The sequence below is a fragment of the Ammospiza caudacuta genome, chromosome 9 (genome assembly GCF_027887145.1).
Source record: "Ammospiza caudacuta isolate bAmmCau1 chromosome 9, bAmmCau1.pri, whole genome shotgun sequence".
Classification (NCBI taxonomy): Eukaryota; Metazoa; Chordata; class Aves; order Passeriformes; family Passerellidae; genus Ammospiza; species Ammospiza caudacuta.
In genome coordinates this window covers 27,154,675-27,173,233 of record NC_080601.1, presented here as the reverse complement: position 1 = coordinate 27,173,233, position 18,559 = coordinate 27,154,675, and the positions used below count along the sequence as shown (strand labels likewise).

General features: G+C 39.9%; 1 protein-coding gene across 8 annotated transcripts in view; it reads left to right on the top strand.

The window, feature by feature from the left end:
- Positions 1-18,559, top strand: part of STN1 (STN1 subunit of CST complex) — a 38,417-nt gene that overhangs the window by 15,496 nt on the left and 4,362 nt on the right. For 7 of the 8 annotated variants that reach the window (XM_058810338.1, XM_058810336.1, XM_058810334.1 and 4 more), the window contains 7 exons: positions 2,438-2,533; positions 6,542-6,613; positions 8,363-8,524; positions 9,776-9,887; positions 10,655-10,817; positions 17,455-17,577; positions 18,114-18,186. In XM_058810338.1, coding sequence (XP_058666321.1) covers positions 2,438-2,533; positions 6,542-6,613; positions 8,363-8,524; positions 9,776-9,887; positions 10,655-10,817; positions 17,455-17,577; positions 18,114-18,186 — 801 coding nt within the window. The remainder of the gene's footprint in view (positions 1-2,437; positions 2,534-6,541; positions 6,614-8,362; positions 8,525-9,775; positions 9,888-10,654; positions 10,818-17,454; positions 17,578-18,113; positions 18,187-18,559) is intronic. The other variant, XM_058810340.1, reaches the window with a different exon arrangement.

Here is an 18,559-nt window from a genome sequence, read left to right as displayed (position 1 = left end):
GCACAGCCTTCCCAGGAAAAAGGTGGGATGCCCTTCACTGGGATTGTTTATATTCTGACTGTACAGATTGCCAGGAATTTACTGTACAAAATGGTCTTATATTGGCTCTGAGGAAGTGGACTGAATGACCTAATGAGTTTTTTCTTTCCACTTTTAAGCATTAGGATTTGATGCCACCGTGACTAATCCTTTAAAGCAACACAGAGGGAAGCAGCAAACCTGGCCAATTACTCTGCTGCTATAAATGGTGACAAGAAGGTTGGAAAACCTCCCAGATAAAAACAGCAATTGTGTTGTCTTAGCAGCCTTGCAATGAGAGTGGGTGTCAAACTCAGTTGTAACACATAATTACATAATGGAAATGAGCTTTTCTCAGAGTTATCATGCACCACTGCTTTGTGACAGCTTATCAACAAGGAAGGGAAGCTACAAATAGCATAAAAGGAGGTAATAATAATTAAAGAAATGGCAAACAGCACAGCAATGCTGGTACAGACATGACCAGCACTTGCCCTAGAGATCTCTGTATCTATAGCTCCCTGTAGCAGTGCTGTGGCTGTTATGGTAATGGCATTTTGCTCTGGGTGTTGAGTACTGGGGTTTTAGGAACCTCACTGAATTGTTTGTCCACAGCTTCAAATATTTAGTATATATTTATTGCTACCAATATGGACTTAATTTGAACAAATAAACTGGAAGGACGAGTCATTTACACCTTGAAGTCATCAAGTGCAATAACTTTTTATAGGTTAAATATAATTTCATTCTTCAAATTAGTTCAGGTAGTTTCTCTGAGAGTAAGGGTGGAGTTCTAGGAGAATTTACAGGGATGGAGTGAACCAGTTTTATTTGGTCTCTGTCATCTGCCAAAACTCAGTTTACTAACTGGGAAGCAAACATAATAACACGTTGCTTGTTTGCATAATCAGGAGCTTGGAGTCTCTGCTCCACAGTCTTGCTCTAGCCCAGACCTTTTACAGAGATGTTGTAAGATTCAGTGAATGACTGCACACACTGGGAGCATCTCCACTGGGGGTTTCTGCAGCAGTGTTTATTTGGTAAATGAAATGGGAGACAAGTGGACAGACCTGCTAAACATTGTCTGTGCCAGACCTGACCAGTGACTGCAGGTTAGTGTAGCCAGATCTGAGATGATAGCCCTAGATGCATCCTCAAAACACTGCCGTGGATTTTTATGAGCAGAATTTCTGCTTATGAGCTGCTTGGCTGATCACCTCTGATTTCTTCTGAAACTTTTGTGTTTTCTCTCTGTATTGTGTGAAGAAAGTTAATTCCAGGCTCATTTAAGTGTGCTAGCTATGTAGGACAAGTTATTTTTGGATTTTGGATTTAGGGTTTTTTTTGTACAGAACATTTTTCTGACTCCCTTGCTGCTGTTTCCCTTTGTAAGAATAACACTTGCCACAGTGTATGGAGCCAAATGTTCCCTTCTGAGTCCCTCAAGTTATCTACTTTTCAGAAGACAGTTGTTGAACATCCCAGATGGCTTATTTCAGTAAAGCAGCAGTATTTGAAAACTGAAGAAAACACAGTCACTGAAAGCTAGCCAGCCCAGGGTATATTTGGAGCTTATTGCCCTATTTTCCTCCTGCTGTTGGACTGTGAAGCCTCAGTGTATGATGTTTACATTAGTGTTTGTTAACAACATTTGTCACTCTTGAAAGGGATTACAGAGCAAGGCAACCTCAGTGCTCTCAGGGTCCACTGGGCTGTGATTTCTCACTCTTTCCTGGGCATGTTTCTAAGTGTTAAGTTATCTTTATAGATGCACAAAAATAGCTTTGAAGGGATGTTTTTAGAACAAGTGTTTTCAGAAACTGAAGTTCAGGATGCAGTCCACAATGACTGCAGTAGTGTACTCTGCAGTCTGAGAGGGCTGTTGCTCTCCCCCTGCCCCCACAGCTCCTGTTCCTCTAGAAATGAAAGACAGAATTATGTTAGTTTTCCTTTCGGAGGCTCTGCCTTAATCAGGAACAGCTGCATTGTGAGAAGCTCAAACTGCTTCCTTTGTGTTCTATTATTTATTCTGAAGCCTTATGAAGATGTAAAAAAAACCCAAACCAAACAACAAAGCAAAGGAAAACAAAAACCCAAATGAAGCAACAAAGAAAAACCCCCTAAAGCTTGCAGCAAGCAAACTGTTTTTCAGATTCAAATGTGCAGGAAAACAAGAGGTTAATAAGATTCTGACACTCTACAAAAGCAAGCTTTTGGTATCCTAAGTACAGCTGATACTTTCTCCTTTTAGTGTCCCTAGTCTTCAGTGATACAGGGGATTTTTCATGTGTAGGTGCTGTATAATTTAAGATTTATTAAATACATGAGAAAGTATGTTTTTTTTAATTGACAAATGTGACTATGTAGAGTAGGATGTTAAAAGAAATTGTTACACTAATCAAGCATGTTTTGTGTCTAGGTATATTCTTTTATAATGGACATCCTATAAGACAGGTGGATGTTGTTGGGACAGTGGTTCAAAAGAAGGAGCGAGATGCCTTTTATAATTATGGAGGTAAGGAAAATGTCTCTCTTCTTGCACTTATCAGCCTTTACTATTTATCTTAGTTGCTGTTAGAACTGAAAGGTCTCCCTATGTGGTCCTTGTGTATTCTTGAAACAAATGTGTTCTAATCCTAATATATATCTACAGCTGAGATTACCTGGCACATGTAGGGAAGCTACTGTTTATCTCCACTTCAAAAATAGAGAATTAAATTGTTAACACAGAGTGATTGATTCATGTGGGGTCATGTAGCAGATCTTTGGGTATTGTCACTGGACTCTGCTACCTTCCTCTCCTATTTGCAGTAGCTTTGGTTAGATGCAAATGTATTGAACAGTGTCCACAAATGGGAAATCACTTCTTCCATATTTGAACCTTAGAAATCCTTTCTGACTTTTTGTATGTCTTGTCCAACTTCTTGGAGCCAACTTCTAAAAGCTGTCAGGAGCTTGTTTATGTTTAGATGCACAAAAGTCCTAACAAATGCACTGAAGCATCATAGTACCAGTTCTTGCCAGCACCAGCTGGGAGTTGTCTCCTCTGTATTGCTTTTCCCAGTATTCAGTTTTATTAACATGGAAACATCTGATTGTCATTTTGTTCAGCTGTCTTTTACATCTGGAGAAAAAGCAGAGTACAGCAGTGGTGATGTGGCAAGTTTCAAAAGGTGGGGGGAGGTCACCTCACAGTAGGAAGGGGGAGCCAAATGCAGAGATCCTATTGAAGCCCTTATGGCCAGTGTCTTCCTCTGCCATGGGTTTTCACCTGGTGGAGGTGAGTCACAGAGTGCCTCTCCTTCCCAGCTCCTTTGCTTGTAAGATTGCAGTTCCCTGACCCTTGGGAGTGCTGTGAAGATACAGCTGATGAATTAACCAGCTCCCAGATACCCCAGCATCAAACTGCTGCAGGGTGGCATTGACTGCAAATGCATTTATCTCTTCATGAGAACAGAGGAAGGCAGAATCAAAATGACCAAGACAAAACCAATTCTATGTGTAAGGGCTTTCCATGCTGCTCTCAGCATCAGTTTAACAACTACACCTGTGGAAAATGTTTGACTGGAGCAGAAAGTAGAGGAATAGAAATAAAAAGAAACTACAGAGTAGTGGAATTAAGGCCTTAGATCAGCTGACCTTCAAGTGCAGCTCACAGTAAGCCTGGCTTCCTGCTGTCTTTCACATCCAACTCCACTCTTTGTTCCAGCAGTTCCTGGTTTGAGTTTTCAGGCTACCTGCCAGAGTGCCCCTCCCCAGCCTGCCCTCCCTTTCAGGCAAGCCGACTCTGGCAGCACAAAACTGTAACTTCTTAGACAGTTTCCTGCTTGTAACTTCTTGCATCTCTCAGTTCAACAGACTCTGGTGAGTCACAAGGGTTGCATCAGTTGGAGTGCCACACACTGCTCAGGACTTGCTCACTTTCCATCTGCTTAAAAGTGACTTACAAAGCAATTCCCCCTTTGTACTTTCCCTCTGATAGGGAACTGAAATGTCTTTGTGTCCCTGCCTTGATCCTCCCCCCTCACTTCCTATTTGTCCGTTTCAGAATACACATCACTCACTTTAAAGAATCTTAGGTCCTCTGCTGAAAACTCTAGAGCCAGAACTGATGACAAAATTATAATTGTAAAAAAGAGTTAGTTTACTCTTTCCTGGCTTAAAAAATTAAAATTACATGCTATGTAATATCTTATTTTGACACTTTGATTTGATTGTTTCTTGCTATTATTATGATAAGTTAGGAGAATATCTAATTAAAACATTGCTTTGATCAAGCTCATATTTTACCTAGTGCACCTTTCTGACCCCTTTGTCTCCTTTGCTTTTTAACAAAACCAAACATCACATGTGGTTTTCTTTGTATTCCAAAACTAACTTTAAAAGCTAAAAGGCAATTGACTTAAAATAAAAAAAAATCACCAGCATCTCAATAGGTCCATGCAGGCCTGACAAGAGCCATACCCTTTTTGTCATAAAGAAATAAAAATTTACACAATTATCTCATTTAGCAGGTAGCTTTGAGCTACCCCTCAAATAATTAAGCAAGAATCAAAGAAACCAAAGCTAAACAAACAAAAACCAGGAAAAAAACGCCAACAAACAAAAAGTACACCCACAAAAAACCCAAATAAACAAAAGTTTAAACCCAAAGAGATGAGGAAGGGCGGCACAAGGAGCACGGGAAGTTTTCAAGAGTTTGTAGACCCCTTGTGCATTTAAAATAGATTGTCTAATTAGAATACAATTGCAAGAGTTACTTGTCTTTTTGCTCAAAGCTTTCATCTATGAAATTCCAAAACTTTGTTTCAGAACCTTACTCTGCTACCAGATTCCTTCTGTGGTCAAGTACAGGTCAGTCTCTCCAGAACTCTGTTTTCAGCTGTTACATTGAGGAGAAGCAGTCTGGCCTCCTAATCCTTCAGTCTTGGTTTGTTTCCAGGCCCTTCTTAGGAAGCCTGTCTGTCTTGGCTGGTGCAAGCTGGAACATCTACAAACTGTGGGAATGCAGGGGTGAAATGTTATCTGCCCTGCTTCTTGTTGCCATTGCTGACTTGCACACATGGCTTGGGCATGGCTTATGAGGGTTCTGCCCCCTACTAAAATAGTTGCTGTCTGTCTGTACCAAGGAGAGGAAATCCTACCAGCAGATTGTTATCTGTGCTCTGGTACAAAATTAAAGCTGCTGAAATAGTTGCAGACACAGCAGCTCTAAGCAGAGAGAGCAGAGAGGAGCCTACTTTTGTGATGGAATTTGGAATTGCCTGCATCTTATAAGTGCTGTAAGTTTGCTAATAGGAATGTGCAGCTAAACTGCTTGGAAACTGGAAGGCAAAACAATAATTTGAAATTAGACCCCCCCAAACAGGGAGATTTGTTTTAAAACATGTGAGACAATACAAAGGCATTGATGCTATGGTTCCCAGAGGAAATGACTGCAGGTATCAATCAGCACCTTCATAGTAAACATTGCTGTTACATTTTTAGTCATGGACCTGCTTTAAGGAGCAGAAGAAAATTGCAGGTTTCCATTTGTGAGGAGTGGAATCTCAATCTTGGAGATGTTACATTCAAGAAGCAAGGTATATTGGCTGGATGATCCTTGACAGACATTTAGTGTCTTTCTATTTAGAGTGTTTGTTGTACAAGCCATCTGTATACAGTCCCTTGATCAATGGACAATTGATTCTTCAGACAGATTTTAGTTTCCTTTGAGTTTTGTCTTTTCCTGCTGTCATTGACAATGCAGTGCCTGGAGCAGAAATTGTCAAACTGATTTTCATTGGTCACTGGCAGAACAGGAAGAGCAGCTCCATGCTCAGGAGAAGGTGTTGAGCCTTTTCAGCAGAGGAAGTGGCATGCATGCCACCAGCACCTGCACTCTGAATTGGGAATTCCTGGCTTAGAGCAGAACCACAAGCATGCATGTCTTCTGTCCTTCCTGCCTAGGGGAGCTGCCTTTCTGCTCCCTGGACATCATCTTGAATTGGAAAGACCAGCAGACTTTGAGCATAATATTGGCTTGGAAACCAATGCAGCTGCAGGTAGCTGCACTCCTGGTTTATTGACATGGTTGTATCCCCAAATGTTGAAGTGCTGTTCCATCACTCTAACAGTAATGCTTCTGTAGTTTGTGCCTGGTTTCCTGTTTTAATTTGTCTGATTTCAGCCTTCAAAACTAATTCTTCTCCTGACCTTGTCAACAAGATTAAAACCCCTTAGTATCCAATATATGTACTGAAGCCTCATAATTTAAATTACTGTATGATCTTTCTTTGAGAATATACGTGTTACTTTGCTGACTATGCACATAAGCACATCTGGTGCTGAGCTACTTCCATGTCTGAAACAACTGTGGAAATTATTTCAGATATGCGAGTAGAGTTTGGACTTTACCTTCCAAACCAGTTGGAATGAGATGTCCTTGGCAGTTATCTCCCTACATATTTATGTATCTTCACTTCTTGGAACATGACTGCTTGCTTTCCTAGTCTGTAATGCTTGCAATTTTGTTTTTTTGCAGTGGATGATAGTACTGGAGTTATAAATTGTGTCTGCTGGAAAAATCCCATGGTAGCGGAAACTCCTTTATCAGGTAATTTATCAAAGAAATAAGTCCTCTTTTGACTTTTTTTTTTTTTTTTTACTTATCTCTGTCTTAAATAATTTAATAAGTGATCAAACTTACAGAAGGGCAAATACTACCTGGGCCATTTTGGGAATTTTATATTATTTTTTTGTGTTTTGTTCAAGGGTGATGCCAAATAAAACCATTACATTATGTCCTGTCCCTGCCTTTTCCTTATTTGAGTAATATGATATTTCATTTCTATGCTGTGACATTGTTCAGAGAATTTGCCTGTTAAGGTTCTTTCTGTACCTTCATCAAGTAAGGAACTAGGCTGGAAATGTGCCACAACTTCTGTTTCCAAAGTCAGTCCATTGACCTGCCCTGGTGATTTTGGTTTCAGGATTTATCCTTGCTTTGTTTGTATTCATATACTCTTGCTCAAACAGACACTGTCAGCAATGAACTTGAAAGTAGCTTCAAACACAGTGGGAGGATGCCAGCAGTCTTTTACAATTTGGGCAAGTCCTAAATGTGCAGTAATTGTGCATTTGAAATTAATGTATTACTGTAACAGAACAACTCAATAGTGTCTAGCTGTCTCTTTGCTTTTTCTCCCACTGTTTCTTGTAGATCAAAGTACAGAATTCTTTCTACTTTGGCTCTTCTTGGAAGCCCATGTAGTGGATTGACAACCCTAATATGAAGCTGATCAAATCCTACTGAAATAAATCTTACTGGTGTCATCTGCAGTGTTAGGAATGCATATTAATAGAATGGAGAAAGGAAAGCTTGATGTAAAAGTTAAAAGCTCTGATGTCTGTGGAACAAGCCCATTTATACAGACAGATAATTCATACTTATATTTAACAATCCTATGACAGGTGGTACAAATGGTCCCAACTGGAATGTAGAAGACAGCTCTCACTTTGGAGAGGTGATGATCTGGCACAGCTCTCAAAAAAAAAAAAAAGAAAAAGGAGACATGCAATCAAATCAGTTTTGCGAAACTTAAATGAGGAACTTAGATGCATTAAAAGGAATTGCATGAAATACTTCTTGAAATAGAATGAAGACCAAGAATGCTTTTCAGCCTTGTATTCTTATTTTACTCATACATCAGTAGTGCTTGGATGGACACTATGCTAAGAATGTAAATTCATTTATTTGTACCTGCTAAAGAAAGCTCTTAGGGGGCACGAGAAACTTTCTTCCAGCCCTTTGTAATTGTGATCAGGGATACTTGGAGCAATAATCAGGTTTTAAGTTATGAAGGATTTACTGTCCTACAAAGCTGTGTTATGTAAATGTGAGGTTCTGTCAAGTTAAATTCACCTCAGTTGGATTCACCCCAGTGTAGACATCAAATTGCATCACATGAATGCTTTGGCCCCACCTCAGATGACTCATTCTTCTTTTGCATGAAAAGTTCAGCTAACTTTTCTTTTCCCCTTTCATCCATCTTAGCATGATAAAATCAAAAAATGCCAAAACAATTTCAAATTTATGTTTCAATTTTGCAACCCATCTATGACATTTTCAGAGGTAAATCAGTGTCTTCTACCTTTTATATTTTCCCCAGATGAACAACTCAAATAAGTATAATAAAGTAATCTAATTTTGTCACCCAGAAGTTTTCCTACCCAGGACACATGGTGCCTGGGACCTTACCCTTTTTTAGTGATATGACTCCTGTGGTGCTTAGGTGGGTGAATGCAAAAGGACAATTAATGCATTGACTTTAGTGCCTGACTCCCTTTCCCTCACTTCTTGCAGGTCATCCAAGCACACCCAGCAGTCTCAGTGTGTTTGAACAGCTGAAGAAACTCCAAGAAACAGTAAGCCAGAAAACCAAGCTGGAGATTGGGGATGTTGTCCGGGTCAGAGGTCACATCCGAACCTATAGGCAACAAAGAGAAATTCAGGCTTCATGTTTTTGTGAGTGTTATGAATCTGTGATATATGTGACTAAGATGTCTGAATCTGTGAAAATATCTGAGCTTTATGTAATTAATTGAATATTTTCGATATTATTTTCTGGCATCTCATTTTTCTGAGGATTCTCATCTGTATATCTTTATTTCAGTTGTAGCAGCATAAGGTTAGAAGACACACTATGTAATGCGTGAGGTTAGACTGCCTGTAAACGAGGCTTTCCTGGAAAAACTGTAAAAGCTGATTAGCATGCATACAAGAATACCACACAGACACTGTGGTTGGGTGTCTGCAAGAGTGATTTGCTCTTCAGATTTCTCTGTGTTGAATTAGAGCAGCCAAAGCCTGTGGGAAGGGAGCTGCTGACCTTCTGTGTCCCACGTCACCAAGGGTGCTGAGGGCTTTGGAGAAGTGGCTGCTGTTCATCACAGCCAATCCATTCCCTGGGCAGGCAGCAGCATATGGGCAGGGTCCCACTGAAGCCTGGCTTCTCCTCAGCTCCGTGGCTCTGCAGGATGAGGGAGAAGTGTTCCTCAGGCACAGATCTGCATGCAGGTGCTGCCTCTGTGTCTGACAGCTCCTGGAGCAGCAGGGCTCTGCAGCCCACAGCTCTGGGAGCTTCCAGTTACATCACTGCTTCTCAGTTCCATGTCTGTGCTGTTGTGTAAGAGCTGGTTTTCCCCAGTGAGATCTTACACAGATAATACTGAAATGATTTCTTTAGTGAAGAAAATCCTGTCTTTTAAAAACCCTGTATAAGTCAGATAAAAAAAAAATATAGATTTTTCAGCTCTAGCTTAAGTTTGCAAGGGAGTTCAGCCTCTCTTTCCAGACAGAAGATTTATGAGTATATACAACCCATTCATGGGTTGGTAATAATACCAAAGAGAGCCATGCAATTCAAATAGTCTTTAAATTGCTTTCACTTTGGCCCAAATAAAGCTCCTTACTACGTGTTAACTTCATTTAATGGATAAAGGCTGCTGAAAGGTAAAACAGAGATCATAAATTCTGGTTAAATAAGTTGTCAGACAAAATCATAATCTGTAATGCACCACAACAGGCCATTTTTCCTCCTTGTAAACTGTAAAAGCAGGATTGGCCTTTGTGGTTTGTTTTTATGAAAACCACAGTGAACAAATTTTGCCAATTTAATACTGGCTGTGAAGCTCTGTTCTGCTGCCTTAGGTTTGCTTGCTTAAAAAATTGTGTGGGAGTCCTGGCCAGGTTTACAAGTTCTCATTGCCTTTCCAGATAAAGTGGATGATCCTGTGTGTGATGTCCAGATTTCGAGAATGCTGGAGCTCCCCTGTCTCTATAGAGAAGTTTATGATAAACCTTTCAAGAGCCCTGAGGAATTACAGAGGTAAATGCAGTATGCAGAACTGCTCCTGGGGCAAAGTATGGGATATTATGATTGTTTACTTGTTGTAATAACTCTGGAAAAAAATAGAGCAGGGCCTGACTGTGATTCAGACTGCATTCATTACAGTAGCAGTCTGCTTTTCTCACAAATAATTGGTGATGCATACAGATGAGATACCTGTCCATAATCTGAGGAAAGAAATATAATGCTGAACTAAAGTGACTATTAGGAAGGAAGTAAAATAATGTGTACAGACCTCTTTCATCTAGTGAAAAAAAAATGGGATTTAGAGCAAGATTTGGGGCTGAGGTCAGCAGAGAGGATGGAGATGTATCCTTGACTGATGTTTTATGTGTAAGGTTGAGGAGCTGTTCCACTGAAGTGCTCTCCTGCCCTTGTCATTGTCAAATCACAAATCCATAATCTCAATAAGCTGAGTCAAATACCCACTCCTGTACTCAGTTTCAGGGTAGCTGGATGCTTATTGGGAGGCCTGGTGCATGTAGTGTTGTTTCAGAGACTGCAGATCTTAAATTCACAAAACCCTAACAGCAAATGATTGAAGAAGAACAGTTGAACGTTTATACTTATAAAAATGATCTGTTTTAATTAAGGATTTAAATTCAAAATCTTTAAGAGCAGTAAAACATCTTTTGATCTTTGAAACCAGTCCAGTGGACTGTTGTTGTTTTTTTTCTACAATTACTTTATGTAATTGTTCTAAAACACATTTCTTACCTTTTGACATGTTCTGTGTATCCTTGTAGTGGCCCGGAGGGTCAGAATTTCTCAATCCACATGCTGCATGAGAAAGTGCAAGGCTTTCTATTAGAAAACAAAATTCAGACCTTTTACCAGCAGGAGTTGGAGACAGTTGATTCTCTGGTGTCTCTGATGGGTGTGCATCTACCCAGCCCCAGCTGTGAGGAGGTGAGTGAATGCACCTGTTCCAGGCTTTTAGTGGGGGGAGATAATACCATGTACTCTTTTAAAGCATAAACAGATAAGAGACTGGCGTCTTCAGAGGATTCAAAAACCAACTAGTGCTTGAGCTTTACACATTAATTATTTACAGAGATTGAAGAAATCTTGTTCCTTTAGACATACAAACCTGGGCTGGAAAAAGTAATGCAGGAACATTCTGTTATTAGGGGTAATCTTGTGTTAGGGCTGAGCAATCTTACAGCCTGCAACAGTCACTACTGTATCTAGATTTGTAATTAGTAGCTGTGTCAGTAAAAGAGATCCCTTTAAGGTGCTTGAGATTTTTGGGACAGAGGTTTGAGATCCTGGATCTAATCAGGAGAAGGGATCACAAAATCTTTGTCTTGTTTCTCATTTGAAGCTCAATATATTAATAGAGATGCAGCTCTCAAGAGGAGGTTATGATGAGTGGATGAACAGTGCTCCCTGCTACATTTCTCACATTGTAAGTCCCTAACTGTGAAAAGATGAGAAGGTGGCATTAAATTGAAATCAGTTTACAGGCAGTTGCATGTAACCAAACTATTAAGAAATTTTCCAGTGAGTTAGTAACCTCTTGATCAGCTGCAGAATGGGAAACAGAACAACACCCATTTTGTAAAATGCCTTTGTATTATTCTGTATTAGTTGGATAAATTACAAACCAGATTTTCAACTTGTATGAAGTGATAATTTTCTGCAAAGCTTACAGTTACATCTTTTATCATGAAAGAAATGGCAATTGGAACTTAAGCTGGAGTGTTGTGATTCATTTGTTTATGTTTTGGTTTTCTATAGAGAAATAAATCCCTGGCAGTCATTTTCACCTGATTTTGATGTGCACTGTAATGTTAAGTGCTATGTTATGTTGAATTCTAATGTTTGTTTAATTCTTAAGAAACCCAGAAAAAACCCTTCAAAAACCAGTCTCTTGCAGATGAGGTCAAATAATAATGAAAAGTAGCTCTTTCCTCGTTGGCCTTGTTGAAATGCTGCTGATAGCTGTTCTTGATAGCTGAGTTGGTGTTTTTTTGTTTGTTTGTTTGTTTGTTTTCATTTAGGGTGGTTTTTCTGGTTTGCTTTAAAACAAACATGGATATTAGCACTAACAGGAGCTATTCTCATTTTAGACAGAAAATTTTGCTAGTAGATTATCCAATATGGCACCTGGTACATTCTAAACTAGCTGGAGCAGTATTAAAAGTTCCCAAACACTTTACAATAAAGGAAGTAGTCACCATTGTGTCCAATACTGGAAACTTAAATGCTTCAGCATTTATAGAAAGACCAAGATAAATAATTTACAAAGCCATTTAAAGTAGGAACTGGTGCAGAACAAACATAGAAAGACTGAAAAAATCCCCCAAGAAAAACCAACCCAAACAAAACACCAACCAACCAAAAGAAAAACAACTCAAAAACCCCAAATCAAGAAAAATACTGTAGCATCAGTGTTATTAGCAGTCATGAAGAGCTGTCATAATAATAGTTAGTTGCTCCTGACCCTGATACAAGGACATGAGTATATGTCCCAGGAATGTGGGTGCACAGCTTCTTATTTAGAAATTGCAGTTCTACTTATTGTCCTTTACTACTAATTTCTTGCAAAGAAGGTTATCTGTTCTTGCATAAGAAAAGACCTTCAGTTGTCAAGTGGCATGAATGCCTTAGGAGGAGTGCCTAGTAATGCTCTGGAAATGTATTTTCTTGTTCCTCTACTCCATCTCTAGAAGGTGTCACCTTTCGTAATTGGCAAAGGGTCAAGTACCCAGTTCTATCCACAAAAGGAAGTGTAATAGATCTGATTTCTGTCCCTCTTCCTTTCTTTTCTCTTCAGCAGTCTTTTGTTTTGTGCTGCTCTCAAACCAAGAGGATAAAAGGTGCTGCTGATGTGGAACAATGTTATTTTGGGCCTATTTGGCAAGGCAGGAGCTACAGAGCCAACTCAGCTAATTAGGCCATGCCTCAATATACACACTTGTTCACTTCTTGCACTTTTCCTGCTTGTAAAAGGATGAGTTATTTGGATGTATAGGTTTATTTTTTTATCCTGATTCCAGTGTTCTAGAGCACAATTTGCTGTTAAACTATTTGTTTCCTTTCTCTTCCTTTCCCCCTTCATCTCTTTCCCAACTTGTAAAATACTTACACAATGTTCATCAGAGTGGGAGGGTGTCTCCCCATGGAATATTTTCTCCAGAGAGGTGATGAACTGCAGTGGAGTGGAGCAGAGGGTGAAGATGGAAGAGTTAGCTGGGATGGTTTGAGGTAGGCAGCATCTCTGTGTTGCTTTTCAGCATTACTGTGTAGCTGAGCCCTGTCCACATCCCATACAGGTCCTACAATAAATGCCTCATTCCAGTCCTCATGCCTCCCTGGCAATGCAGTCTTCTGCCTGTCTGGAATAAATTTCCCTCTAGCAGATGCATCTGGCAGAAGTGAAATAATTTCCTCTTCTCAGACATATACTAGGGAAAATTTAATTTTATAGTCTACAGATGATGAGGAAGAGAATTTAACTGCTTTTAAAAGTAGTTAAAAATTAACAAATCTTTTATGAGTTTTAAAGCTATTGGAGCTTTAATTTGCATAACCAGTTCCCCATCTATCCCAAAGGTGTAGCCTTTTCCCTGTCCCTTAAAACAAGTGACTTTTCAGTCTGGAGGGGTGGGTACCAGAAGGAAGACTACAAGTAGAAGAAGAAAAAGTAATTTTGTGCTTAGAGAACCTCCAGAGTGTACTTACTGGACTTGGACAATTATGTTTGGCAAATGGTCAAGCCTTTGGTTCCATTTTTGAAGAAAGCTGCATGTTAAGTGGATCCATCCAATTTCTCAACTGAAATGCTTTAAACCAGCCAGTCTTGATTAACAATATTTCTGCCCTTCTGCCGTGCATAAGCTACAGTGTGTGCTATTTTAGTGCTGCCATTCCAGTTTGTGAATGTCACTGCCCTGGACACATGGCTTGAGTTGTGCTTTCCAGAGTGTGCTGTTTGTGCTCCTCTTGATTTGAATGTTATCTCAAGGTCACCAATGAGAAGTAGTTAAAGCAGGAAGTTTTGCTGTGTTGTTCACTCTGTCTGTGCCCACCCTGTTCATTGTACTGTAGGTGTAACAGTTCACTGAAAGTTCTTGATGCAGGGTCTTTGTCTTTCTGCCTCTCAAGGAAGTTTCACCACTGCTTTAAATATTATTTAAATATTTTTAAATATTATTTAAACATACAAAAATATTATTTTAAATATTATTTGCTACAGCAAGCTGCAAAGCTTATTATAGGACTTCAGGACTGACATGTCCAGGATCACTATTATTAAAATTGTCACCTGCCTAAGCCCAGGATTAAACATTACATGAGGAAATGCAAAAGGTGATTCCCTGAGTAGAATCACATGTGTGGTTATACCAGGAAACTTTAACACCATCAGGGTGTGATTCATAATGAGTCAAAGGTTGCATAGTTCCAGTGTTTTAAACAGACTCACTAATTCCTTTGCCACTTCATTTGTTTGACCTATTATTGATTGTAGAGAGAATTTGTCTTGTTTTAAAGATCTGAGAATAACTGATTGCACAGCACCAGCCCACTAAGCTGTGTGAGGCCTATCAGATGGAATATATTGATTAAAGTACCAATTTAATTCTGGACACATAGATTCTTCTGTTGGCTTTGCTACAGAGCCCTTGGCCATTCTTGGGAGGGAGGGTAATGATAGTAAAATTATTATTTAATAGCTGCTTCTGTGTCAGGTTACACACATACACACACAACATGTTTTACAAAAGGGATGACTGATGAATGCTCCTCTGTTTTGGATGTACAGCTTCATTTATTTGAAAAGGACCTGATTTGGAAGAGAGGGGGAAGACCCTGCTGTTACTGCTTGAGAGATCCTGAAATGGTGCACCCTGAAACTAAGGCATGCTCAAGGGGGGCACTTTGCAAAAGGAGGTGTGAACATTGGGAGAGGTATTGGGGAGAAGAACTATTGACTTGTGCATTTGCAGGATGAGATGCTGGAGTTGCTTTGGGTGGGCCAAAAGAGCAGAATAAGCAATTTCAGTCTGTGTTGACAAAGAAACTGAATTGCTGCCTTACTCAGTGGAATGGAGAAGAGGAAGCATGTTCTAGAGCACACAAAGAAAAAAACTCAAAATTTTCCTGTCATTTTATGGTACTACTGAACACCAATAATACATAATATTTTTGTATTTAATATATAACATGGTACTATTAAAGTTGGCAGGAGCCCTATTTTGGTTTTCAGAAACAGTCCTTCTGCCATGAAGCCCTTTTCCATGGATTCTGCAGCACATATGAGAGAGTGCTGATATGGAGCAGCTGCTTACTTATAATAAGGCCTCGCTGCTTTCACTCTGTCAATGCCTTGACTTGCATTCTTAGTGATTCTGTTTCAGTATCCATCCAGGCTGAGCTGTGTGTCAGTTCACACAGAGTCTGTTTTTAATTATCTCCCTTTTCTGACAGGATTTCAGTGGTAAGCCAAACTGAATAATTATTGTGCTTCTTTGGAAATATTTTTATCTTTTTTTTCTCCCCAAATGTTTGCTTTCACATTAAAAATTGATCAGAGTCTTGAGTTGGTTGCTTTGCTAGCAATTTCTTACATTCTTGAGGATTTATTACTGCATTTGAGTGAGAGGCAAAGTCTCTTCATTTTACATATGGCTGTGAGAATGTGTTTTTCTGTGAGCAAATATTCCCTCTTCACTTAATCCTTCCTGATGCATTTTATGTTTGTTTCTTCAGTTCATCAGAAGAGGCACAATAAAGAGAAATACCTTTGTGGTATTAATGCAGTGACTGGAACAGTGTCCAGATGCATGGCCAAGTCTGTAATTAGAAGTAGAGTCTGTTGTTATCCAGATTGGTACTATGGTGGACAGGAGGACAGACAATGTTCAGGCACTGAATCCTTCAGCCTGAAACAGAGGAAACTGAACTAAGAATAAGAGCCATTGTTCTGTTATAATTATCTTGAAGTATTCAGCAATTATTTTTGCTGGTGATTTGAGAGGAAAAAGAGAATTAGCTGTTGTGGGACAGAGAGAGAGATGTGATTATGGCCTGTTGAAATGCTGAGGGTTGTCTGGAGGAACAGGAGGGAGAAACTTGTGATGCATGCTAACACCAATATCCCTTTTGGATCCCCGAACTATTCCCAGTTAGGTACATCAGCTTCCAGGCTGTTGCAGTGTCCCTTGAGAGCTGCAAATACATTGAATGAGTGTTTTGTGAGGAGAGATTCTTCCTTTGCTCCTGTGGTGTCCATTTCTCATATTCATGTACTTTCTTTCTAGTTCATGATGATTGCCTGCTTCACTCCCCAGGCTCTGAGCTGCTCCTGGTGAGTGAAGTAGGACATGTCAAGTCTGATATTTCTGTTCAGAACAGAGTGGGAGCATTTCTGGTGATAGTTGAAGGAATGGCTTGGCAGATCTTGCTCTGGTTGCTCTGGTGTGGTTCTAGTTATCACATGGTGGTTTGTGGGAAGCAGTTTAGCTCTCTTCTCAAAGAAAACCACAGGGAGCACAGTGTGCTCCCAACAGATGAGAAAACAGCAATTGGGGAACTGAAGCAGTCTGTGTAGATAAATGGGAGGTTGAAGGACACAGTAGGACAGATGGAGATGGAGAAGAGTAAATCATAGTCTTGCTCTTATCTACACATACTTTCCCTTCTCTTCAAGTAATTATTTCCTTCTACTTCCCTAGCTGTCATTCCACTCTCTTAGATCTGCTCTACTTCCAAACAAATACTGCTTTTCCCTGGTTTTTTTCCCCTCCCCTTCTTTCCTTCTCTGTTAGATGTGTCCCAAACCCAGAACCCTGTGTTGTAAATAACCTCAGTTAGGACTGCCAGATACATTGTTCTCCTTTCACAAAAAACTAATTTCCCACCTACCCCTAAAATTGAATCCTTTGTTTCCTTATTTCGTATGCTTGCCTTAATTTCTTGCAAGCTCTTTATCCTTTCACTACATTGGGCTGTGGAGAAGCTCCTGAGAGCATGACCAGAATGTTTGTAAAAATTTGGAAACAAAGGGGGCGAGAAACAAATACTGGTTTTGTGAGTTTTCTCCTTTCCCTGAAATCAGGAGATGGGAATCTAGTCCTCAGCCCTTGGATTCCTCCTGAATATCCTTACAAAATACTGATTTTCCTACCTTCCTACCCCTACCTTCACCCTTATTACCAGGAAAACTCTGAAAGTGAACAAAGCTTGATTAACAAAAAAGTCAAATGAACTGCAAGCATCAAAAGAACATTCCAAAAAAAGATTTCTTGGTCCATCACCAAATAGCTGCTAATCACAAAGAAGGCAGTTTAGAGATTGTGGTTCCTCAGGATTGATACAAGCTTCTGGTGTTTGAGTTTTGTTTAAAGCTCAGCATTGTTGATTATTTCATACATAACATATATGATTTGTGAATTACTAAATGAAGAAAAATGTGTAACAAAATTCATGTTAAAGAGGATCTGAAGTCATCTTTTTCTTGAAAGCATCTGGAGCTTTTGCTGGTAACTTTGGTTGAGCTTAGATTTCTCACCATCTGCTTCATTCCTTTCTTTCCATCCAGGTGAAGTCAGAAAGTAGCTCCAGTTCCAAAAGGATTCATGGTGTTTTTAAGGAAGCAATAAAGATGCTACAAGAAAAAGGAGTGGTTTTCCAGAAACCTAGCAGCTCCAAGGACTTATACTATGTAAGGAACTGAGCTGTGGTTGCAAGCAAGTTCAGTGGTATGACTTTCCTAATCAGTAAAAACAATAAAAAATACTGCAGAAATAGTAGAAATGTTTCAGAAAGAGCAGCAGGACATCCAGGTGCTCTCAGTTTACTCAGAAGTATTTTCTGCAACTTACTTCAGTGTTGGTTGTACCTCTGTATCACCCACTGAGTTGTTCCAAGTTCTGCCTGTGTTCACTGGGCTGCCAAACTGCTCTGATGCAGCTGAGCTCACTGAAACCTGGGGCCTGGGACAGTTCTCCAAGTGGGTTCAAGTTTGCTGTTCTGCTGAGGCAATCACCCTCCTTTGGGTCAAACTTAGTTGTATCATGCTCTTCACCTAACTCATGGAAGCTGCTAATAGTAGTAAAACTATTGCCTGAAGATTTGATGTCCATTAGTCTTGGAGGCAGCATAAAGTGCAGAGTGTAATTATAACAGTGTTAGCTTGAAATACACCATGTCAGTGGATCGTTTTTCAACAGCAAGGCCAGTTTCTTCTTTTTTCTTCAGGTGACTGACCATGATAAGGAGCTGTTTAAAGTGACCCTTGATGTGATTAAAGAAGACTGTCGAAAACCCAGGCGTAAGTAGCAGGGTGATCAAGCTCTGATGAGCTGGTGCTGATATACTGATGACAATATCTCCTCCTGCTGCCCGTCCTCACCCTCGAGCTTAAGCTGTTGCTGGTGTAGCTAATCAGTAAAACTAAAAGCAGGAGTGCAGGAGCAGCTTCCTGTGAGCATGGAGAGCAGGTGTGCCCAGCAGGAAGCAAACTTCTCCCATCTGAAATAAGCAGCCATTATCTTAGATCTGTATCTTTTGAGAATACTTGGATTTTGGGAGGAACCAAATGTAATACAGTCAGGTCACCACCTAGCAGGTGTTGCTCTGCACTCTGGAGAAGTAGCAAATCTTGCTGGTTCAGTTTCTGCAGAGGAGTTGACACAAAAGTGACC